Below are 25143 nucleotides of genomic sequence, written 5' to 3' on the forward strand. Positions count from 1 at the left end.
ATCAGTATACTCACATCCTTATAAATCAAGGCTGGGCTGCTTCTCCTATCACACTTGCCTGATAAAACCCCAAGGATAGTAAAACCCAATTCTACTTACTCTGTGGGTACCTCCAAATTGATGGAAGCAAAAAAAGAATAGATCAGTCTGGAGATTCATCTCACTTTAAACTTATCCTAAAATTTCAAATGAGCCTTCAGCACTCCCTGGACATTCTACTACATTCTACTATAGTACAACTAGCTTCCTCACTCTCTGAAGGTAATTTCTCACCTTTTATTTTGTCTCTGTATATGTAATATCCCTCCCAGACTCACATGTGGTGACCTCACTGATATAATTGAAAAATTATTAGTAATCATTCAATTTCATTTTCCCACCATGAGATGTACCAATCTCTCTGCATCTCTAGCCATATAAACAAGGCTTCCTTCCCTTCCAATAACTATTTCCTCTGATTATAAATAACTCTTCCCCAGTCATATCTATAATTGCATAGTGGGTCAGAATATATAGTCAACAATCCGAGAACAAATATGTCACACACTCTGTTGTATAATGAATTTTTTCTGCAGTGATGAACACATGCAGTTGCTCACATTGCTTCACATCTGCTCAAGGCCCCTGCTGCTTTAATATTCTCTCCTCTGATTCCTTGATAGAATTCTCTGCACCTATCACCTGGTTTTCCTGCTTTCTCAAAGCTACTCATTTCTTTTGCTCAATTTTTCTCTTCTGTTTGACCTTTAAAGTTTGGGATGTCCTAGGGCTTATTTGTCTGTCCTCCCTCTCTTGCTACAGCCCTCCTCTCTCCAATTTTGTATTCTAATTCTCTCTGTATATTCTCTCTCTCATCTCACTGGATCCTCTCATGGCATTTAATATAATCCAAATGCTGACTTCTGTCAAATTTACATTTCAGCCCCAAAGTTTTGCCTGAATTTTTGATCCATTCATCTAAACCTGCTATTCAGCGTATACACTTGTATGTCTAATGCACATCTCAAATTTCATGTGGCCCAAATTGAACTCTGTCTTCTTCTGTACTTCTGATAACATCACTTACATTCACCAGTTGCCAGAGGCCAAACAACTAGGACTCTTCATTTCTACTACTCTCAAACTGTATAGCTGATCAATTTGTAAGACTTACTGGCTCCACCTTCAAATATTCCTGAATCTGAATATGTCTTACCAGACCCCCCGATACCTAATCTGAGCTGCTGTCTTCTTCTACATGGCTATTCTTCCTGCTTCCATCTTTGACCCCTAAAGTGCAGCTCAGCAAAGGAACCATAATTACTTTTTTCCCGTAATAAGAGCTGATTATATCTTTCCCTTGTTTCCCACTAAAACTCCTAAACTGGGTCTATGTCATCTGTCCCCTGCCTTCCTCATCTCTTATGTCCTCTCCAAGATAGGCTTTCCTGATGTTCATGGAATAAGTCAAGATTGTGTCCTTGCTGGCCCCACCCCCTGGAATGTTCTGACTGTCCTGCATACTTGGCTTCCTTATTTCACACAGGTCTCAGGACACCTGTCAGCTACTCAGAAAGGTGTCCCCTGAGACTCCTTCTCAGTTAATGTCCTCCTTGCATCAGTCACAGTGGTTTTCCTTTCCCTAGCTTATTTTTTTATTTTACCACACTAATATCTATTTGGAATTTTACCTGATTATTCTCTTTACTAGTTAGAATACTAACTTGAGCATGTACTTTGTAAGATGTACTGGATCCCGTGATGCAGATAAACATGTAGTTCTAGTAAGACTGAGTCCTTCCTGTCATGGAGTTTACATTTTAGTAGGAAAGACAGACATAAGAAACTTAAATACACAAATGCTTTTTAGTTAGTATTACAATGTTCAAGTCCAGGATGCTGAGGGTTCCTATAGCTCTAAGGTCTGATTAGTCTGAAGGTCAGGGAAGGTTTTTTCTGAGGATGTGACAGGTAAGCTGAAGACTTCTGTTGAGGCAGGAGTAGAGTGGGGATGGATATTAGAAAAATATTCTGGGCACCAGAAAGAACTCATTGTTCACTGTTGGGTTTCGTGTGTGTGTATTAACATATGTATTAACGTTTGCTACATTCCTGTCTCTTTCCCCATGGAGGTGAATCATTAAATCCTCAAATCCAAAAGGACCTTTGTGTTTACCTTAGTCCTAAGAAGTGGAATGAACTGAAGAAATATAATTGGACTGAGTCTCTGGGGCCAGCGAGGCAAGGAGAAATAAGTTGGTGGTGAGAGCAACCTCAGTTTCCTGGCTATTTACACCTTGATTTTCAACTACAGCATCTAATGACTTCAGTCATAAAAACGAAAACATCAATTCAGTTGTGCCATAACCAGATACTGTAACAGTTTTAGACTCTGTGGTTCTAATTTTACTATTACTTCAAGCCTTCTTTCTTTAAAGTAGGACTTGAATATCTAAATTTTTAAACAGTCACAAAAAAAGAAAAGGCTCTAAAAAGTTAGCCACTGGACTTTTTCTGGAAATGTATTCCCAGGTAGTAGTAGTAGGGTCAGGCTGAGAAAAGCAGTGTTTATTAACCACTGGAAAGGTTAATAAATTAAATGAACAGAGAAAATGGTTTTCAAAACAAATAAGGACAAGATTTGAGGGTGAATTAACTTCTCACTTGTAAGAGAAACAGGGAAGCACACCCTTGGTAATAAAGAGTGGCAACTTAATCGTTACCAGTGAATTTCAATGCTGGGGAAGCACTGCTGGGAGTCTGGCCAGACAAGGTTGGGGAAGCAACCAGGCTTATTAACGGGACTATTTTATCCTTCACTGCAGGAGTGAGTCCTCCAGTAGGGAGGAGACTAAATGGGGAACTGAGGGTAAGTGTTGGCCTCTGGGTTAAACCACTAACTAAATGTATGGTCCTAAGCAAATCGCGGAGCCTTTTGTAAACTTTTGTTGTCTTATCTATAAGCAGCGTCATGCACAATTCATCGTGAGGAAAATACATGAATTACACAGTATGTATTAAAGAAATGTAGGTTCCCATCCTTGTTTTAGAAAAAGCAGGATCCCATGGGGAGAACAGGAAGGAAAAGAGCAAATAAGATCATCTATACCATTTTTCTAGATGATCTTATTTGTAAAAGCAGAAATAGAGATGCAGACACAGAAGAAATACACGGATACCAAGGGGGAAATGGGGGTGGGTTGGAGCGGCATGGGAGGAATTAAGAGATTGGGATTGACGCATATGCACGGGTTGACTGTGTGTAGAGGAGATAACTAATGAGAACATCCTGGATGGCACAGGGGACCCCACTCAATGCACTGTGGGGCCTGAATGGGCAGGGGGCCCAAGAGGCGGAGAGCGCATGTACGGCGATTAACTCTGCTACAGTGGAGACTGGCACACATTGTAAAGCAACTATCCTCTAATAAAATTGGGAAAAATGAACAGAACACATTTTCTAAACACAGATCCAGTGGGACTCCGCAGGACAAGAGCTCAGACAAGCCCCTCTTTCTTATTCCACCATCTTGAAGCCAGACGCTGCCCCAAGCTAAGGAGCTGCTGGGCTGGGGAAGAAAGATGCCTCAACGAAAAGTAAACTCTCTCTTACAGAGTAGTGGGTAAATCTGGGTCCTCCTGTATTTAAAAAATCATGAATGAGAAAATAAAAGTATACACAAAAGACTCATTAAAAATTCTTTGAAAATTACCACCACACTAATATGTCCTATAAACAGTTGTCACACTTCACTAGATACTTGAAATAGGTATCATACCTGGGCAATAAAGATATTGGCCATCCACTCCGTTTGAGTTTGTGAACTCTCACAACACAGGTGCCTGTAAGACAAGGTTTATAAAATATATAATTCAGAAGGACAAAGGAATTTTCCAGTGTATTTATTTGGCAAGTAAGTGATTAAGTGATCAGAAATCTCTTTGGGTTTCTCCCAATTAATGACATAATGCAATCAAAATGGAAGTATTTCAGTACAAGTTGCTTCAGGCTTCTACTATCAAAACAGTAGTATAAATATGCTAGTTTAACCAAAATATAGCTAAAGGCTTTGATAATTGCCGAAAAATGATAAGCAGTATTTTTTGGAAATGCAGAAAGGTCAATGTCATTTATTTTTTCAGGTACATGATGGTAAAAGATGTTTTCCCCCAGAAACTGAGCCTAAGAAGAAAAAATGTGTATATTAAGAGCAGATTTTTTAGACAGTCACAGTCCATGTGATTATAAGTATTAATACCCAACAAGACTCATGAAAAATGAGCTAAATGAAAAAAAAACCACTGCATGTCCAGTAACACTGATTCAGCAACCTACTGAAAACCTACGCAAAACAGAGGTCTTGCCTTCAAGTTTCACATAGTCTATTAGGAAAGGCAGGAATGTAAACAAACTATAACAAGTGAGGGAAAAAAATGCAAAGTTGAACACAGACACAGAAACAGCACAACTGGGGATGAGGTGGAAAATCTTGTAACTGACGATAGAATTTCAAAGTAGTTATTTTTATACCCTTATTAATAATTTAGAAAAATGTTAGATTGAAACTTCTAAAAATAATCCTTGCTTCTGCCATTAGATTCTCATGAAGACAGTGTCCCTTCCTATTGCCATGTCCAAGAAAACTGTTCCCTCTACAAATCATGTTAGTTAGGGATCCACCAGCACAAAATACCGTAGATGTAAAGAAGAAATAAATGGATTAGAAAGGAGAGTTATCTGATAAGACTTTCTCCCTCATTTCAGCTATGGTTTGAATAAAAAGTGACAGCTGAGTCTGCCAGATCAGCAGGAAGAAGGTAAAAGTGATGAGGGAAGGGGGAACATACACTATGGAAGAAGGTATAGTGAAGACAGCACGGATACTGAACATATGATACAAAGCAGCAAGGCATGTATAGTGAATTAAAAACAGATTGTTTTATCATTAAGTAAAAATGTGGGAAAGTCACGGGAGATACATAATAAAGGACTTAGTGTGCTGTGCCAACAACCCTATACTTTACCCTACTTTTTAGGATTCACAGATGAGTTAAAGCAGAAAAGAAATATGATACATTTTAGAAAATCTCTTCAGTGCTGGGTGGAGAATGTGCTGGAAACAAAAATCAAAGTCAGAGGCATGAAGAGCACTTAGGACTCCTGGACTGATTCAGGCAGCTGGATGAAGGCTCCAAAGATAGAGGGTATGGATGGATCAGATAATTAAGAGGCAGATCTGGTATGGATTAGACACAGGGAGATGGGGGAGAAGGAGACATCTAATCCAATCTCTGAGAGTGGCTAGATCCTGGTGACATCAATGGAAAGAAGTACTCTACAGAAAGAACTGGTTTGAAGCCAAGGTCTTTTCTTTAAATTTGAGTTTTAGAGAGTTCTTATCCTTAATTTAAAACTGAATTTTGTCCGCTTATCCCTTAAAACCAGAGATTCCACATTTATATAATAACTAGTAAGAAATCATGTGTAGTTTTTCTTGAAGTGTTGGCAAATAAGATACATGAGACTTAAATAGACCTAAACCCTGAAGCAAATCTCATATTCTCTTTTTAGGCTCAAGGTATTTAGAAAAGAGTTTAACTTCACTTAAAAGAAATGTTTCTTGTCTCTAGATCTATCTGTCAAATAATAACATTATTTACTGTTGTTATTATCAATATATCAAATCCAAAATCTGTTAGCTGTTAACTTACCAGTGATGTTTTTCAGAATATGCTGTCAATCCCCAGCTGCATCATATGGGGGGGGGGGGGGGGGGGAAGAAACACATATACATATTGAAAATGATCCATTTTACAAGATAATACACAGGATGAAATTTTAAGGAGGTAATATTTCATGGTGGGAAAGCATAACAGAATTGATATACACAAGTGATGATTCGCTGGGTATGATACATCTAGAGATAAATGATGGATATTGAGGGATTTGGCTATAAAATTATACATATGTTGAAAGAACACAGGGGGAAAGGGTCTCATGATGTTATGAGGCAGTGGGGATATTCTGGGCTGAGTAAGGACAGATGTCTAGAAAAATGGCCAAAATAAAATACACATACTGACTTATTGATATTGTGAGAAATTTTAAAGAATGTACCAGTCACAACACGGATACATGTGCTGGGCTAAGAAATTAAGCACAGAGGCAAAAGTGAGTACATTTTCAGTAATACAATCTGAAATCATATACAGTTCATTAAAATGATGTTTCATGATATTAAAAGTATTAGTACAAACTTTAATTAGCTAATTAAAGTAATCTGTGATGAATAAATATGGTATAACTCAAATGCTGGGTTGGTTCAAGTGCTAGTGAGAAGCATAATGTTTAAAGAGTGCACTTTCTACCACCCATGTGCTGTGAGTTTATTACCAAGTTCAGTAAAACAAAGAGGGCAAATTATAGAGCCAGGACCAAAATGTCCTAAAAGCAACAAATATCATATATTAATGCATATGTATGGAATCTAGAAAAACAGTATTGATGAACCTGTTTATGAAGAAGAAATGGAGACACAGATGTAGAGAATGGACCAGTGGACACAGCAGGGGAAGGAAAGACAGATTGAGGAAGTAATATTAACATATATACACTATCATGTGAAAAATAGGGAACTAGTGGGAAGCTGCTATGTAACACAATGAGCCCAGCCTGGAACTCTCTGACAGCCTAGAGGCATAGCATGGGAAAAGGAAATATATATATATATATATATATATATGTATTAATATACAAAAACAAATATACAAAAACAAATATATATATATATATATATATATATTTCTGATTCATGTTGATATATGGCAGAAACCCCCACAACATTGTAAAGCAATTATCCACCAGTGGGGGAAAAAAAAAAAGCCAAGAAGGATGGAGGGCAGCATTTTTCTTCCTCTGGGTAGACTGACAGACTGGAATATTCTGTGACTGAGCAGAGAATGGGATGTGGAGAAACCCATGTACTTCCCAGTCATGAGGGCCTTCTGGGGATTTCTCATTCTACACGGAGGAGATGCAGTTCCCCAGGAGCTTGACTTGAGTGGAAACATCATCATCTCTCCATATCCACCCACCCAGGTCCCCTGCCACATGTTCGTGGCAACTTAAGGAATCTAAAGCTTAGCTTATAAAGAGTCAGACTAATGCCATTGATTCCTAAATCCTTGGACAGGTTTTCCTGTAACTTTTTCAACAGCTCTGCCCTTCCAAACTTTACCTTGTTGGAGGCTTCATCTTCTTTTTCACTCCAAGATAAAACTTCATGGAACTGAGAGAAAACATTTTATCAGGTTTGCTACTCTGTAAAGGAAAACAAAATAATTTGTAATTAAACAGATTTTATAAATGTCCTGTTCTTTTCCTTGAGTATTAAGAATAGAATTTAGAATGTTTAGTTTCACAAATGTTTCATGAATGTCATACCAAATTTTTGGTAAATGAAGATTGTGTTGGTTGCAATGTTGTAAATTTAAATAAATGATCCTGGATATATATGTATGATTATATATGTGTGCATATGTATGTACAAACACACACAGTAATTCATTATTCAAAACACTTGGGACTTACGAGAACTGATGATAGTTTTTTTTTCATATTTAAAAAATACATATGCAGTATATTTTGTAACTCCACAATATCATCAGTGTTGCCTGGGGTAGCACCATCCTATATTCAAATAGATTCATATTTCTCTACAAAAATGCATGAAATTTCATATAATGTGAATAAGTAAAGGCCATAAGTATTGTTATGGTCTGAATGTTCATATCACCCCCAAACTGAAATACAATCCACAGCATGAAGGTATTTGGAGGTGATGGTTTTGGGTGGTTAATAAAGTCATGATATTAACTCTGTTTTCACCCCGTGAGGATATGAGAAGTGGGCAGTCTACAATCTGGAAGAAGATTCTAACTAGAACCTGACCACACTGGCACCCTAATCTCAGGCCCTCAGCCTCTGGAACTGGAGAAATAAATTTCTATTTTTATAAGTCACCCAGTCTATGGTAGTGCCTGAACAGACTAAGACAAATATCTTCATGTTGGTGTAGGTCAGGTTTTGCCACCAAGTGAGTTATGATTTTCTATACTTTTTGGCTTTTGGAACTACAAATCTATGTAGGCATAGACTAAACTATCTCAAATATCCATACTGAAAATTTTCACTAATAACTCACAAAAGGAGACTATTAAAAAGAATATACATTTGCTTTTAGATCAATTATATATTTTCTGTACACATCCCAACATATTTATCTGATTAATATGAAAAAATTCAAATCCTTAAACCATCAGGAAAAGTATCTGACAGAGGCAAAACTTAAATCATTATATTCTAATGTAATATCAAAGCTTATACATATATTATTGTTGGATAGCCTGCAATAGATTTTATAAAGATAATAGCCATGAAAATAATACTTAGAAAAAGCTTTCCCAATATCCTAAACATTTTTCAAGGAAATCACTTTTTTCAACCTGGTAGGCAGGGGGTCTTGGGTTGGAGACCTGGGTGCAAATCTGGCTTGCTACCCACTAGCTTACCCTCTCATTACTGCTCTCTGCTCTTGTATCTTACTTGTAAACAGCAATAATAAATATACTGACTATCTCATAGAGTTATTATGAAGATTAAATGATAAAGGGTTACTGTGAAGGGTTATTGTACAAAGTAAATAAGAAAAGTGCTTTTAAAGAGTTTAGTCCAGTAAATGGCCAAATACTAAGGGCACAGCAAATTACAGCTATTATTACAAATTTAGAACACATTGCTTCATAGAAATCGATAGACAAGTTGTTAGAGCCCTATATAGCTCAAATCAGTCTTAAGTTTTGTAAAAGTTAAACTATCACTATTAAGTCTTTTCCTTATGAAGGCAGTTGAATTTGAAAGCGTAAAGGGTGGAAAATATGGCAATTTTTATAAAATTAAAAATTGGTTTCCATGGAGAAAACAGGTTAGGAGAATGTAGAGGAAATGTAGAGAAAAAAGTGAGCAGGAAGAAGATCATGGATAATGCTCTGGTGACCAGTGTTCTCTGTGGCAGCGATGATAAGGCTTGAAATTTACATGGTGAATTTATCCCTAGTCACCCTTATCACTGAGTTTGCTATTATCATGGCACATATTTTAAAAAATACTTTGGTTTTTTTTTTTTTTTATTTCCCCCTGTACGGCTAGATTTCTTGAAATGGTATCACAGGGTCAAAGGCTAGGAACATGATTAAGAATAAGATTTTGCAAAATTGATAGGGTATATTTATTTATTTACAGTTAAATGTATATTTCTGCATTTGCTAGCAGTTTTCAGTTTTGACTTGATGAATAATTTATCCATTTATTTATGCATTTACTTATTGACATTTGTTCTTTATATACCAAATAGGAAATTGCCTTATCTTTTTAAATAGTCTACACTAATTGGTCAGTTTACTTTAATTTTATAAAGTCAAGTATGTTGATCTCTTTTGAAATACTGCTTCCAGTTTAAAGGGTTCCCACATAGCTAATAAATACTCAGTTGCATAGCCATGGAACTTGAAGGGTTGCTATTTGTCAAGTTTTAATTCTTTTATCAATCTGGTATATTTTACACACAGAATAGATGAGAATTTAAGTTGAAAAATTTTTGTTAACAATTGGGCTTCCCTGGTGGCTCAGAGGTAAAGAATCCACCTGCCCAGGCAGGAGACACAAGTTCGATGCCAGGATTAGGAAGATCCCCTGGAGAAGGAAATGGCAACCCACTCCAGTATCCTTGCCTGGGAAATGCCATGGGCAGAGGAGCCCGGCGGGCTCCAGTCCATAGGGTCGCAAAGAGTCAGATATGACTTAGCCACTGAACAACAAAACAACTTATTATATAAATTTTCTTTGGACATGCATTATGACAGTTATCAAAACAATTATGATAAACAATTACATTTTCTTACCTCACTTTATGTTACCATTGCTATCTCTGTTCATTTTTATGCTACAATATGATCTAAGCTATTTTAGTTTTATTGTATGAATAAACAGTTGGGTGCAAAATACTTGAGTTATTTTACCTTTTATATCTCTAAAACGTTTGCAAGTATTCCTATCTGTTTACCCTTTGAGATGAGCTGTCAAATCATTTCTTCCAAGTTCTAAAAGTTACTCTCTTTGGGATTTTGAAAACAGTAATAATTACATTAAACCTACAGATCAATATTAGTAGACTTTACATTAATTTTCACCCATTTCTATTAGTGTAGTTCTGTAGCTTTCTTCATGTCAGCCTCTTCTTGTTAAGGTCATTTTTCTGGCATTTTATGTGTTGGTTTTGGGGTATTGATATTTTAGTCTGCTACTTTACTGAATATTAAGGAATAACACTTTAAGACTGATATGGAAGAGTGAGGTAGTTTTTTAAGGCAGTAAGTTTTCTACACGGGAAACAGTCAAGGAGAGGAGAAGATAGGTGTGTATAGGGTAGCAGAGACTCCTGGACACCTTCCTCAGAGGTTCAGTCAGATTATAGCTGAGGTTCACGTCCCTCCTCAGGGACGTGACTGCTTAGACTGCTGGTCCCTTGGGCTCAGTCCCAGTGGAGGCAGCAGCAGAGCCAGGCGAGAGGCTGCAGTTCCGGCAGGCCAGGTGAGGAGCGACCTGCACATCTGAGAAAGAGAAGCACTTGTGTCTGATCCAGGTGCGCGCACGTGTGTGCTCAGTCGCTCCGTGGTGGCTGACTCCTTGCGGCCCCATGAACTGTAACCCGCCAGGATCCTCTGTCCATGGAGAGTCTCCAGGCAAGGATACTGGGACAGGTTGTCATGCCTTCCTGCAGGGGCTCTTCCCAACCCCGGGATCAGACCTGGATCTCCCGTGTCTCCTAAACTGGCAGGCAGATTCTTTACCTCTGCACGAGCAGTCTTATTTATACTGGACACTGCTAAGCCCAGGACTGCCTACATTTTCAAATACTGTTGGCAAGAGATTGAGAGCCTGAAGTGATACAACTGATTGCCAAGCCATTCTGGACACTCGAGCTCATTACTTTATGTTCTATCCTGTGCAGAGAACACAGATGACAAAATTTGAGAGGAGTTCAGCTATGGTCGAAAGAAACCCTTTTCAGTTTCAATCTTCAAAATGAATAAGCATAAGCAGGACCTGTTAGGATCCTAATACAAAGTTTTTTAAAAGAAATCTCATTTACCGTGATAACTTTACTATTGGTTTATTACAACTCTTTCGGTATGTGTGCTTTCTGGAGAATTTCTTCAAAAAGTTCAAGTGTTATAAAGTATGTAATATGTTGCTTCAGGCACTGTATTTCAAAGTAAAATTTTTAATTGAACCAATTAAATTAGTGTGCTTAAAAAATTATCCTTGTTACTAAGAATTTGCTTGTTAGTGCATGTAACTTTTAACATCCATCCCCTCCCCATTTGCTTTTTTTTTCACACCATTAACAGTGTAATGGTAATATTCTTTGAAACTTCTCACCTTTTATGTAAATCAAGTCTGAAAACATTTTAATTAATATTTTCTGTGCAGGAAAAACTCTCAAAATATATCTCCCCCTGTGTATTACTCTAATTTGTTGTTAATGAGCATTCATAAATTATCTCTAATTAACACATAGTCTCTTTAAATATACTTTTCAATTTGTAATTTCTGCTCCCTTCTCAGTAAATCATTTTCTAAATATATACAAGCCCACATATATTAAGGGCAACTGTCAAAACCAGAGCCAAATCTGTATTCAGATAAGTTTGAGGAGTTTTACTATTGATTATTTACTGTAAACTCATTTGAAAAGCAAACATTGCCAATGACTTGGCCATCAATATTAAAAGTGAAAGACCAACAACATGCAGAAATAACCAACAAAATAACACCATATGTTGAGAATAATAGTGGTTTGAGTTTAAAGGAGAACCATAAGTCCCTCATCTGCCTGCTTTACTGTGCAAATGAAACTATCAGTCGCTTTAATTGATTCTGACAGATGCAGAAAGATAACTTTCAAACAGTTAACACTATAATTCCATAACCTGAGGTCACTGTGATAGAAACAAAATGTGTTCAGTGTCTTTAAAGAACACTCTTTCTGAGAGATACTATGTGATCTCATTTACATGTATTGAACAGAAGCTAAAAAAGTCACTCACAAAGAAGCGGGCAATAGAATGGTGGTTTCCAGGGACTGGGACTGAGAGAAATGGGAAAGTGTTGATAAGTGGGTACTAAGTTTCAGTTATGCAGAAAGAATAGGTCCTCGAAATCTAAGTGTAGCATGGTGACAACAGTTAATAGCACTGTATTGTATACTTGAAACTTGCCAAGAGAGTAGATCTTAAATGTTCTTACCACGAATACACACTAAACTATATGAGGTAATGACTATTAATTCATTAATTAATTAGATTGTGGTCATCATTTCACAATGTATATGTGTATCAAAAGCATCATATTTTTTATAACAAGTGCAATTTTTGTTAATTATACTTCAATAAACATGGGGAAAATATTTCAAATGTCAAAAAAAAAAACTTCTTTCAGACGAGCACTCAGTCCTACTACTGTCTACCAATTTGTATGAATTATTTTAGAGTAAGCAGAATGATCCTTTCAAAAAGATACATATTCTTAAAAATCATTCTGTTAAGGGATGAGATTCTTTAACTCAATTATAAAATCATTTCATCTAAAAAAAAATAATATCTCCATGTACAGGCTTCCTTGTGGCAGATTTTGAAATTTACACCAGCTTGGGGAAAAACATTATAAGAAACTGAATTGTATGAAGTGTCATATTTGAAAATAGTTGGTACTATTAAAATGAAAAACACCATCCTCTTTAAGTAAAACTCTGTCAGAAAAAACATCAGGCTAAAATAATACAAACGTTTTTTTTAGTGAGTCCATGCATAAAACCTTTAGAATTAGACACCAGGGAGTGAATTCTGACTCTATGACTTACTGGCTATGTGATCCTGAGCAAGTTATGTAATATCTTGGTAGAGTACATTTCTTCATCTGTCAAGGGAGATAATTATAGTACTACTTTTGTAGGATTATTGAAAATATAAAGTGAGAAAAGTGAAATGTATAGAACTCTTTGTGGATTTTTGTGGCTTTTTGTGGATTAACCACTTGAATGTTCGTTGGGGCCATTATGACTGCACTTCTATTGATACTAGTGGTTTTTAGAACTGTCTGTTGCTACACAGTGGACCTGTCAGTTCCTTAATGAAACTAAAAAGTCCAGGATGATTTTAAGGTACACTAAGTAAATATCCAACTACAAAGGTGACCATTAACCAACATATAAATGGAAGGAACGGGATGAAGGAAATGAGTCTAAGGAAGACGAAGGTGGATGACTCACTGAAGAAACCCAAACAGAATTCAACCAGATTCAGTTCTTAGAGGGCTGGAACTTCAGTTGTGAGGTCTAGCATTTCCTTTCACAAACACAAACCTACAGTTCATGAACTTTAAAATGTGATGTGTTGGGGGCTTCCTGGGTGGTCTAGTGGTTGAGAATCCACCCGCCAGTATGGAGGACACAGGTTCGATTCCTAGTTCGGGAAGATCCCACATGCCACAGAGCAACTAAGCGTCTGTGCCACAACCACTGAGCCAGCGCCCTGGAACTCACGAGCCTCAACTGTTGAGCTCACACGCCACTACAATCCAGGCCCAAGCATCTAGAGCCTGTGCTTGGCAACAAGAGAAGCCGCCACAGTGAGAATCCTGCGTACCACAACTAGAGAAAGCTCACACAGCAACGAAGACCCAGCACAAAAGCAATAAATCAATCTTTAAAAAATGTGATGTGTTTGTTTCACGTAACTTAGAATTCTTAAGTGCCTTATTTCTGCAAACTTCACTCTTCCTGCGCTGAAGAATGTAAATAATGATATCAAACAATAATAAATGATAACAATCACTTGATACCTACACAGACTCCCCACCAACTCTATCAGCAGGAACGACAATGTGGGATTTCCAGTATATAATACAGCTCTTGGAAGAGAGGGATAAGGACTGCAGAATTCAGTGCTGTTTTGTTAGCTAACTGCCTGGACATTCTGCTGTCCTTGAAGAATATGAACATTAAATGGATACACAAAGTAGGAGGCTAAGATTTATTTCTGCCCACCTGAAGGCTTCCTTGCTGGAGGAACATATAAGACAGTGGTCAGTGTGTGGAGAGCTCAATAAAAGCCACAGCAAAATGGGGCTGTGTAACTTTGGAAAGCTACTTAATAACTCTTCCTTCATAACAACATTAAATGACATGTTACTAGTCTGGTCCTTTTTTATAGATCTCCAAAACACAACAGAGTAAAGCACCATACACTTGAAGTATGCAAGCAGTGTTTATTCCAGTGAATTTTATAATTCAATGGAAAAAGTATCTTTGGGTCCTGTGGTTATTCCACATTCAAAATAACTGCTTGGATATTGCTTGAATTTCAAGGAAGTAGAGATGTTACTGTATATACCCATGTAACAACCACCCAAAACTGGATAGAGAACATTTATTTCTGTCAATCTAGAAAATACCCTACTGACTGTATCTCTGTTCTTCTGTAGCAATGTTACTCCATACCCCAGGCAAACACTTTCTGACTGTTATCACCATAGAGGATTCTGCCTCTCTTTGGAACGTTTATGGATAGACTCATATGGTACTATTTTGTTTCAAACTGTTTTTACTCAAAAAGGATTTGAAGATCCTCCCATGTTGCTACATTCATCAATTTTATTGCTGAGTAGCATTCTGTTGTCCGAATATGTCATTCTCCCATTGATGGACATTTGGAATGTTGCCAGGTTTTAGCTTTTATGAATAAAGCTGTTTATGAATATTCTTGAACAAGTGCTCTAGGAACAGAGTTGCTGGATCGTGAGTCAGAATGAATAACTATTTTAAAAGCTGCCCAATCGCTTCTCGCCTTTTGGCTAAGATCAAGTGTAGTATCTGTTCTTATCAGTTTAATATCTGATACGTCCTCTATCTGAGGACAATATATTAAATGGATTTTTGGGATTAGGAGTTGGAATAGGAGCTTGCTCCGTCCACTCCACACATCGACCTGGTATTGCAGTGCTTCCAGGAACGGTGCACCCCCCTTCAGGGGAATAAACATAAGGAAAAAAAAAAAAAAAAGCTGCCCAAAACTTCTACATAGTGACTATGTGATTTTACCTTTCTGCCAGCATCCCAGAGGTTGAATGCAGTTTATTTACTATAGGCCTTGAACTCCAGGAGACAAGGGCTTAGAGGTGTGAAATAAGAATGTTAACTCACACAAAAATATACACATATTCAACTACTATATAAATAAATACCTTCAGATCCTTGTAAAGAAGGAGGTACCCATCTCGTAAAACACAATACCGATCTTGAAACTTATTTCCAGAGAGTATTTTAGATGGTTCTTCTTTGACTTTCAAGACTCCCTCTTTGATATTTTCCAGGGCCTTCCTCTCTGTAAAGTACAACATTTACTTTTGCAAGTTAGGTATATTTTCATTTATTTGGAATAGAATATAAAACATTTTTGTATTTTCAATTTTGATGATACAAAATAATAAATTCTTTCCTACAATTAAGAAGCCTCTAGTTAATTTTTGGGAACACCTTGTATCAGGGGAGTGTCATACAAGCTGCAGATCCAGTGACCAGATCTATTTATATCTCTTTATAATATACAGGCCTGCCTATGCTGTTCAGTTAGCTACTGGCTAATGAGCACCTGAAACACAGCTAGTCTCCACTGAGATGTGCTGTGAGTATAAGATATATACCATATTTTGAAAATTACTACCTAGAAAGGTAAATTTATTACAATTTTGTAGTACCAGAAAAGGTAAATATATCACAATTTTATAGTATTGATTACATGTTGAAATGATATTTTGGATATGTGAGTTTAAATATGAGACATAAGTAAAATTAATTTCACCTACTTATATATATGTGTATTTATATATGTATATTTTAAATGTGGCTACTAGGCAATTTAAAATTATATCATCAGGTTGCATTTTACTTCTTTGAATGAATAGCACTCATATAAACAATTCAAAATACACAGGTAAAAGAGAAATCTCTTCTGGAATTCTGACTCAGGAATTCAGTAATTCTTCAGACATTAGAAAAATTCCTATATCTATGAAACAGGTAAGGGTAAATAAGGCAAAATGTCCAATAACACTTATGCAATAATGCGTCTACCACACTTAGAAATCATTTCAACAGTTCCATTAAAAACCACATTTTTGATAATAAAATCATGTTGAAATCTATAAATTTATCATATAAATTTATCACTATATCTCCAGTTTACAACTTTCTTTTTGAAATCTCAACATTATTTCACTGTCTGCTTGAGAAACGAGGAACAAAGGAAAGAAAAGGAACCTGAAGCCAAGTAGTCATGGCATGCTCATTCCGAGGTCAACTCCTGCTCCTTCTGTGGCAGGAGTAATGACACTTACCCTGCAGACTGCTGTGGCCCTCACATTAGATGGTGTCCTCAAAAGATGTAGGGAGGGACACAACATCAGAATCAAGACCTTCAGCAATTTCCTGGTATTAAAGTGATGCAACTCTTGAATATTCACTGATAGTTTCTAAAATTTATAGGTAACTTGAATGATTTTAGAAAAAGAACTTTTTTAGTTTTAAACCTAGCAATCCCTAGGTTAGGGAAAACCTCTACTCAAAGAGCAAATAAATACACAGATGTTCACAATTATAGTTTGTATAAGAAAACAAGTTAGAAAAATTTGAAAGTGCCTTATAACTCACATACGAGCATGGGATGACAACCTGGAAGCAAAAATCAACACGCTGAGTCACTTTACTGATTTTAACCATAAACAAACAACAGTAGTTTTCATGATCTGCATACTACCACAGATAACATTCTTTTCATCATGATGCCACACTAAAATAGGTTCTTTCAGGGAGTTTGTGATTTTAAAATAATTTCTGAAAAATACACTGCTAAAATTTGTCTTCTGGAACACTCTCTTAATAGTCACTTTCATAGAAAAAATATTTCAAGTAGTATTTTATAGCTAACTAGCTTCTATTTAAATTAAAAATAACACTTTTCCAATTAAAAGACTTGAAAGATTATTTTAATGCAATGAGAAAATAAAGGAAAAATATACATATAACTAGTGTTAAGCAAAATTCATATGACATCAATTCATTTCTTCATGAAGTATTCAGAGTCTAGTATGCATTTGATTCTAATTATATGTAATATTACCCGAGGAGATAGTTTCTGGACTTGCAGTGCAGTGTTAAGAGGCAGAGTAAACACAGGTTAACAAACAATGCTTATACATCCCGATAGGAGAAATACAGTAAGCAATTTAGAAAACACTGGGTGGGCTTAGAGATTCCGCTGATTTAGAATAAGAAAGTGAAAGTGGAGAAAGATATTTATAATACTATTGATTTAGAAATAGGTAAGGTATTTTAAAAGCATTAAATTATAATGAAGTTGTGAGATACAGATGTTACATTTTGCTTAAGCCAAACCAATTCCATTCACACCTTCTGATTATACCTTAAGATTTTTGTTCAGTTTAATAAAGCTTTCTAATTTTACCAATAAGAAATAATCATATGTCTAGTGTTTAAGTAAACCACTCATAGGTCAAAAAGAAAATAGGCTCAGGACAAAAACATTGTTGTCACCTTTGAGTGCATATTTATTAAAATTTATTTTAATAAACCATTTGTAATTGAGTATGTACGGCTTCCCTGGGTTTCCCTGGTGGCTTAGTGGTAAATAACCTGCCTGCAATGAGGAGACCTGGGCTCAATCCCTGGGTTGGGAAGATCCCCTGGAGAAGAAAATGGCAACCCACTCCAGTACCTTTGCCTGGAAAATCCCATGGACAGAGGAGTCTGGTAGGCTACAGACCATGGTGTTACAAAGAGTTGGACGTGACTGAGCGACTTCACTCACTTCAAGTATTCTTGCCAGGAAAATTCTATGGACAGAGGAGCCTGGCAGGCTATAGGCCATGGGGTCACAAGAGTCAGCCATGACTGAATGACTAAACTACCATTACCAGTTGAGTATCTTAGCTAAATCTTCACCTTCAATTTTTTTTTTTTTTTTTTGGCCACACTCCACAGCATTTGGAACTTCTCTGACTAGAGGTTGAACCCAAGTCCCCTGTAGTGGAAGTGTACAGTCTTAACCACTAGACCACTAGGGAAGTCCTCTTAGCTAAATCTTGATGCATATATTATTAAGGGACTCATAAAGAAGGAAAGAGCAAAAAGAAACTTGAAATATAAAGTTCTATGATAAATATAGAGGGCCTAAAAGAATTTCTAAAAGCTCTCATGACAGAATTTCTGTATGCTCTAACAACGTTAAGATAAGCAGTAAAATTATCCACCATTTAAGGGCCAAGATGAGACTATACATTTTGGGGACATAGTGAGTGACTCAGTGTGTAACATAACGAAGGGTATAAATTAAATGGCTTTCAACAATTCACTTTTCCAAACTTCTAGTACTACGTGGTCTCTCAATCATGGGGTACTTTGCTTTTATGTTTTCACTTTCTCAGCCTCATCCTGGGCAAAAAAGCTTATTAAGATCTAGGAAGCCTGACGTGCTGCAGTTTATGGGGTCAGAAAGAGTTGGACATGATTTAGGAGTTGAACAAAAGAATAATAACCAGAGAGTCAAACCCCTCCTGGTGTCTGCGAGGGCAAGAAAGGATCAGTAGGGGCTCAGTGAGGGTTCTTTAGAGTTAACCCTAGGTAAGAGAATAGACTGGTATCCTTAGTTATATTGGGCTGTACTTCTGCTATTAATTAGAAAAGCCCTTGTATAAAACAACACAGAATGGTCAAATTTATAATTATTTAAACAGAACAGACATATTACTAGGATTATGAAACAGATGCCCCTCAAAAACACTTTTCCAAACCATTTGAAAACCTTAAGTTCTTACACTTTGCAATCCCATGGACTGTAGATTACCAGACTCCTCCGTCCATGGAATTTTCCAGGCGAGAGTACTGGAGTGGGTTGCCATTTCCTTCTCGAGCAGATCTTCCTGACCCGGTGATTAAACCTGGGTCTCCCACATTGCAGACATACACTTTACCCTCTAAGTCAGCAGGGAAGCCCTAGACAAAAACAGTATTTCCTAACCAGTGGTCCCTGATCCCAATAAAAGCTCATCTGTGGAGAAGCTGGGAGGGTCTTGGGAAGAGAGAGAGAGACAGACAGAGAGGTAGCAGGGGTAGGGGAGAGGGGGAAACACAAACCCGAGAATATTTCTAAAGCACATACTATGCTTTTATCCTTCACGTCCAGTCAGATAGCTCAGACCATTGTTCTCTCAGATGTTTTCTCTGGGGTTCAATTCCACTTCTTTGCCATTATCATCTCTCTGACCCCTGCCTTTTCTACTTAATATCTAGATTCCAGGTTTCTAAAACTTCATGGCCTGCTTGCCTAATGACTCCATATAATTCCAGATTGGTGCTATTCAAATACTGTTTTATCATGCTAATCCCCTTTCCAAAGCTCTATTTTTCTACTGCTCAATATCTCACTTGCTTAACATGAAAAGTTTAAATTTCTCTCCTTGACTTTTCAAGGGCTAAATAAATTAGATTCCTTCTACTCATCTCTATAAACTATTAAGTTAAAATGATATTTATTTGTAAATCAGTTGATCACAATACACTCTTTGGAAAGCTGATCTTTGTCTCTATGGCATGACTTATGTTGATCAATTTCCCTCAAGTTGGATGAATTTAAGGGAAATTCCATTCTTGTTTTATGCAAATTCTATTCCTACTTCTGGACCCAACTCATCCATGAAAATGTTTTTCTAACTACTCCCAGTCCATACTTGTTATTCATGTCTCTAAAACTCTAAAGATAAAATTTAGGCATTGAATACATGAAAAGTCATGTTTGTCTCATAATTTAGCTCTTAAAAATAATAATTTCAGTCTCTGGCCATACTGCCCTGAATGTACCCAATCTTATCTGTTCTTGAAAAAATAATAATTTCTTGTTTGCTTTTTTAAATAATATAGGTTTTGAATTTTCCTTCACAACCTATGTGAGAACTAACATAGCAAGTTAGTTAGAGGCTTAGAGAATACTTATAAAAAAGCTCTTAAGACTATGAGGAAGATTAAATGAGATGGCATATGCAAAGCCATCAGCCCGGCATCTAGTGCCCAATAAATATTATCTCTTATATATGATCTGAGCAATGACAAGGGAATATACAACAAATGGGTCTATTTTCCGTGATCTCTATGGATCTCCCTTCTTCTTTCACTGGCAAAGACTATTTCCTCAAGCCTACATATTATCTGAAAAATCAAGTTCCATCCCTGCTTGTGTATGCTAAGTAGCAATTTCATGAGACTTTCTTGAAAGTGAAAGTCACTCAGTTGTGTCCGACTCTTTGTGACCACATGGACTATACAGTCCGTGGAATTCTCCAGGCCAGAATACTGGAATGGGTAGCCTTTTTCCCTTCTCCAGGGTATCCTCCCAACCCAGGGATCCAACCCACGTCTCCTGCATCACAGGTGGATTCCTTACCAGCTGAGCCACAAGGGAAGCCCTCTTTTCTCTTGAAAATATTCCACAAATTTGGCAATATTTGCAGCCTGACATCTAAAATCGCTTTCAAATTAAAAATTATTTGCATTCTTTGTTTGATATTGATTATACAGAACACATATCCTGTAATTTGGAAGAAGCAGAATTTGATATAGTTCACTCATGACATTCATTCACAATACATTCAATAAAACTTAGTTCTATGACTGAGTAGAAGCCAAACTCAAGAACTGTTTGAACATAATCTAGAAAAAGTCAAATATCCCCCTACTTCCCAGTGTGTTTCCCTTTGTTACTTGTATTGAAGAAGTAATGCTTAATAGAACAAGCACCCTGAAGACACCCTTCTGTCATTAGATTATTCATAAGCAGTAAAACTGTAAATACGGTTTCTACTGGAGGATTGACTAGGAAAGTTCCAGAGATTCCATGACATTTTGATGACAACACAGCATAATGTAAAAAGTAGAGCACTACTTACTTTTCTATTCTGTTATCAATTTCTGAGAAAATACCTCCACTCGAAGTAGACCGGATTTACTTTCAACTTTTACACATCTTTGGCTTTGAAAAGATTTGATGAGGAATGGAATATAAATTATTTCAGCTAGACTAAGATGTATGAACTCATACTATTTTTGCTGGAATATTCTTTTATTTTTTAAGTCAGTCCACAGTGGATGGCTCAGCTTCCCAGGTCTGAATTTGCCAGAAACAGTTGCATTTTGATCTATTCTATTCTAATGCATATTTGATTCGAAAGCATCTGTCATAAGTAAAACCCACAGGCATCTGCATTTGGGTTACATCTTCTATCTTAAAAGTAGTTCTTCCCCACTGAAATCATTAAAACTTGATTCTGTTGTTGTATATAGACTTCTATTGGGGTAATATTAAAGAAGTTTAGTGCTTAAAGTAAGACTCCTGCAACATAAAATTAGTTAGTCTGGAACCTTACAGAAGCTATAAATGTATGCCTAACTTGTAAAAGAGATGTTAAAACTAATATGTGCTTTAAGTAGAGACAACAGACAATTCCTTTACTTTCATATACTTCCATAAAAGTAAAGAATATTTCCTCATTACCTTAAATGAATTAGCAGAAATTAAATGTTGGATGCTTCTAAAATCTATTCTTTCTTGTGATGTATATATTTTAAACTCTTGAGATAAAGTGAGCAAATTGAGAAAATTAAATCCCCTAAACAACTTCAATGGAGAAGGCAATGGCAACCCACTCCAGTACTCCTGCCTGGAAAATCCCATGGACAGAGGAGCCTGGTGGGCTGCAGTCCTTGGGGTCACTAAGAGTTGGACACGACTGAGCGACTTCACTTTCCCTTTTCCCTTTCATGCAATGGAGGAGGAAATGGCAACCCACTCCAGTGTTCTTGCCTGGAGGATCCCAGGGATGGGGTTGCACACAGTCGGACACGACTGATATGACTTAGCAGCAGCGGCAGCAGCAAACAAACTCAAACCCCTAAACTTATTATTTGATAAAATTCTCCATTAAGCAAAAAGGTAGTGAAAATATAATGTCAAACAAAAGTATATGCCTCTAATTTGTTACATAAAATCAGAAACATCATCATATAATTAATGAAAGGCAAGTCATGAGTGTGTGTGTATAGATAGGAGAGATACGGATAGGTAGAGAGGCACTAAAATTTGTGGCAACTTGGTATCAGGTATGATGGGACAGGATGTAAAGGAGGTGGCAGAGCTACTTTATGTTTTAATGAAATACTAACACATAAGCAATTCCTTATTGGGAGAAAAATGTGGTTGTAACCAACCACCCTTGTTTAAAACTCTCCTAATTTCTACTTGGCCTGCAGGTTAGAATAAGAAAATCTTAAAAAAGGAAAAGAAATCCTTAACCAATGTGTTTCTGAGATGATTTCAGTTCTTCTGCTAACAAACTGACAGAGAAATCACACTTACTTTCTTTATTTTCCTTTTGGATTCCAATCTTAAGGAGTAGTGCATGTAATGAATGAAGCAGTAATTCTGGAGAAAGTGGTCCCTGTGATTGATTTAGGAGACATTTGCCAAGACAGAGGCAAGCAGACTGCACACCTAGCCAACCCAAAATCTACGACACGGGGCACCCCGTAAGTAGTTCTTGCAAGCCCAGGATGCTGTGAGACACAACTGGGAAAAAAAATGATGGCTGAAGAAATTGTTTTTAAAAACAAACAATAGGCCAAACCTTCTTTAAAATGACAATCCTAAAAGAAGACAGATGCAGAACCAACCATAATGAAAAAGATTATTTTACTTCGACAATCTGAATATAAATCAAGCTCTCATAAAAAACACCCTGTTTTTGACCAAAAATATACATAACTACTAACCTGAAATAGCCTAATAAATTTATTTCCTGAGGGGGTTACTCTAAACCTTTTTTTTTTTTTCCATGCAGAGGGACATAATTTCCTGGTAGAAAGAACTGTAGCTATCATAATAGCAAGGTGCATACTGGTTTGGTGAACGGAGGGAGGAGAGTGCAGGGCAGAGGTAAGTTTCACAGTTCCCACCCTGTCACAGGAATGCAGGAGATAAGAGAGTAACGCAAGAGTTTGCTGACATGTTACTCTAGAGAATCCAAGTCGCTGAAACTCTCACGTAAGCTGCTTTCCATTGCTTGGATTCCCAGGTTTTATGAAAGTTGCTTTATCTAGACCTTACAGAAGCTTTATGCTTTCATGACAGGATGCAGTCATAATCCCCAGAAGAGGAAGTATACAATAGGTGAGGCATCCCATGCCCAATCTTCCTACCCAGTTTGTAGGTAGAGCCAATTAACAGTCTGTCACTCAACCACTTCTTCTTGCCCTTAAACAACAGAAAGATTTTACTTATATGTGATTGCTCTAAATTCGCTCAATCTAACATTAAGATTTTATTCTCGTCTGTTTTTATTCAAGTGGCTAGTCTATTAGCATTCAAGTAAGAACTAAGTTATTATGTCTGTGTGTATGTGCCCAGTCGAGTCTGACTCTTTGAGACCTCATGGACTGTAGCCCACCAGGCTCCTCTGTCCATGGGATTCTCCAGGCAAGAATACTGGAGTGGGTTGCCATTTCCTCCTCCAGGGGATCTTCCTGACCCAGTTACTGAACCTGCAAATCCTGCATTGGCAGGCAGATTCTTTACCGCTGTGCCACCTGGGAAGCCCAAGTTATTATATATAAGTGTGGGATTTTAAGTATTTTGCAACATGGAGAATTTAGAGACATTTTAGAGGAATATTAAAACATTAAAACCCTCACCCCAAAATATGAAAATATCACTTATTTTCTAAAAGAAAAGCCATGAGAACCTTTAATATATTTCATAATGTTGACAGGACTTTGTTCATAAGGTCAAAACATTTATCTCAACATTAAAATGAAAGAATTACCGAATTTATGAGCTAGACCAGATTTCATACATTATCTAAATCAGAGATTCTCAGCATGACACCACTGACTTTTTCGGCCAGATTATTCTTTGTTGTAAAGAGATTTCCTGTGTATTGTAGGATGTTTAGCAGCATGTCTGGTCTCTAACCATTATATACCAGAAGCCCCCCCACCCCCACCCCAACCCAGTATGACAGAAATATCTCCAGATATTGCCAAGTGTCCCTGGAGGACAAAAGTGTCCACCACCCAAGGACCACTGCTATACGACAGGGAAGACTGTCATATGACTAGAGAGAACTTCTCCTGTAATCCTTAAGCAGTATGTGGAGGATGTAATCAAAATCATATGTAGAAGGAAGAAAGAAATTAAATAAGGTAAAGGTGTCTAACAGATTAATTTCTACAGCAAAATGAACACCTGTTCTATTTAGATGCTAATAAGACCAGAATGACATAGAAGTTTGCATTTTGTAAAAATACTTTTATATAAGATATGAAGGGTAGAGTTAGGACCCAATATTTATGCTTCCCCAAATTCATGTGTTGAAATCTACCTACACAGTATTAGGAGGTCTGGGGCCTTTGGGAGGTAATTAGGATTAGATGAGGTCATGAGGGTGGGATCTTCATGAATGGGACTCACGTCCTTGAAAGAGTCACAGAGGGCTTCCCTGAGGGCTCAGTGGTAAAGAACTCGGAGCCAATGCAGGAAATGCTGGGTATACCTGGGTGGTGGGGGGAGATCCCCTGGAGTAGAAAATGGCAACCCACTTCAGTATCCTTGCCTGGGAAATCCCATGGACAGAGGAGCCTGGCAGGCTACAATCCATAGGGTCACAAGGAGCTGGATATGACTTAGCAATTAAAGAACCACCACAACAAAGAGTCACAGAGAACTTGCTACCTCCCTCTGCTCCCCACCCTGGGAGGATACAAGAAGTCCCCGTCTGTAGCCTGGAAGAGGACTCTCACCAGAACTTGCCCAGGCTGACATCTGACGTTAGACTTCTAGTCTTCAGAATGTGAGAGATTAATTTCTGTTTGTAAGCCATCCATCTGCCAAAGCAGGAGATGCAAGAGACTCAGGTTCGATCCCTGA

General features: G+C 37.2%; 1 protein-coding gene and 1 non-coding gene across 6 annotated transcripts in view; one reads left to right on the plus strand and one right to left on the minus strand.

Annotated features, from left to right (window-relative positions):
* ARAP2 (ArfGAP with RhoGAP domain, ankyrin repeat and PH domain 2) overlaps positions 1-25143 on the minus strand; it is a 200308-nt gene that overhangs the window by 13266 nt on the left and 161899 nt on the right. For all 5 annotated transcript variants that reach the window (XM_061164524.1, XM_061164525.1, XM_061164526.1 and 2 more), the window contains 4 exons: positions 15341-15480; positions 7218-7300; positions 5692-5727; positions 3759-3822 (listed from right to left, as the gene is read on the minus strand). In XM_061164524.1, the coding sequence (XP_061020507.1) occupies positions 3759-3822; positions 5692-5727; positions 7218-7300; positions 15341-15480 (323 nt within the window). The remainder of the gene's footprint in view (positions 1-3758; positions 3823-5691; positions 5728-7217; positions 7301-15340; positions 15481-25143) is intronic.
* On the plus strand, positions 14932-15121 carry LOC133071949 (U2 spliceosomal RNA). Its single transcript, XR_009696571.1, has one exon. It is a non-coding gene; the product is annotated as a U2 spliceosomal RNA (small nuclear RNA).

This window comes from Dama dama, chromosome 17 (assembly GCF_033118175.1).
Source record: "Dama dama isolate Ldn47 chromosome 17, ASM3311817v1, whole genome shotgun sequence".
Taxonomy (NCBI): Eukaryota; Metazoa; Chordata; class Mammalia; order Artiodactyla; family Cervidae; genus Dama; species Dama dama.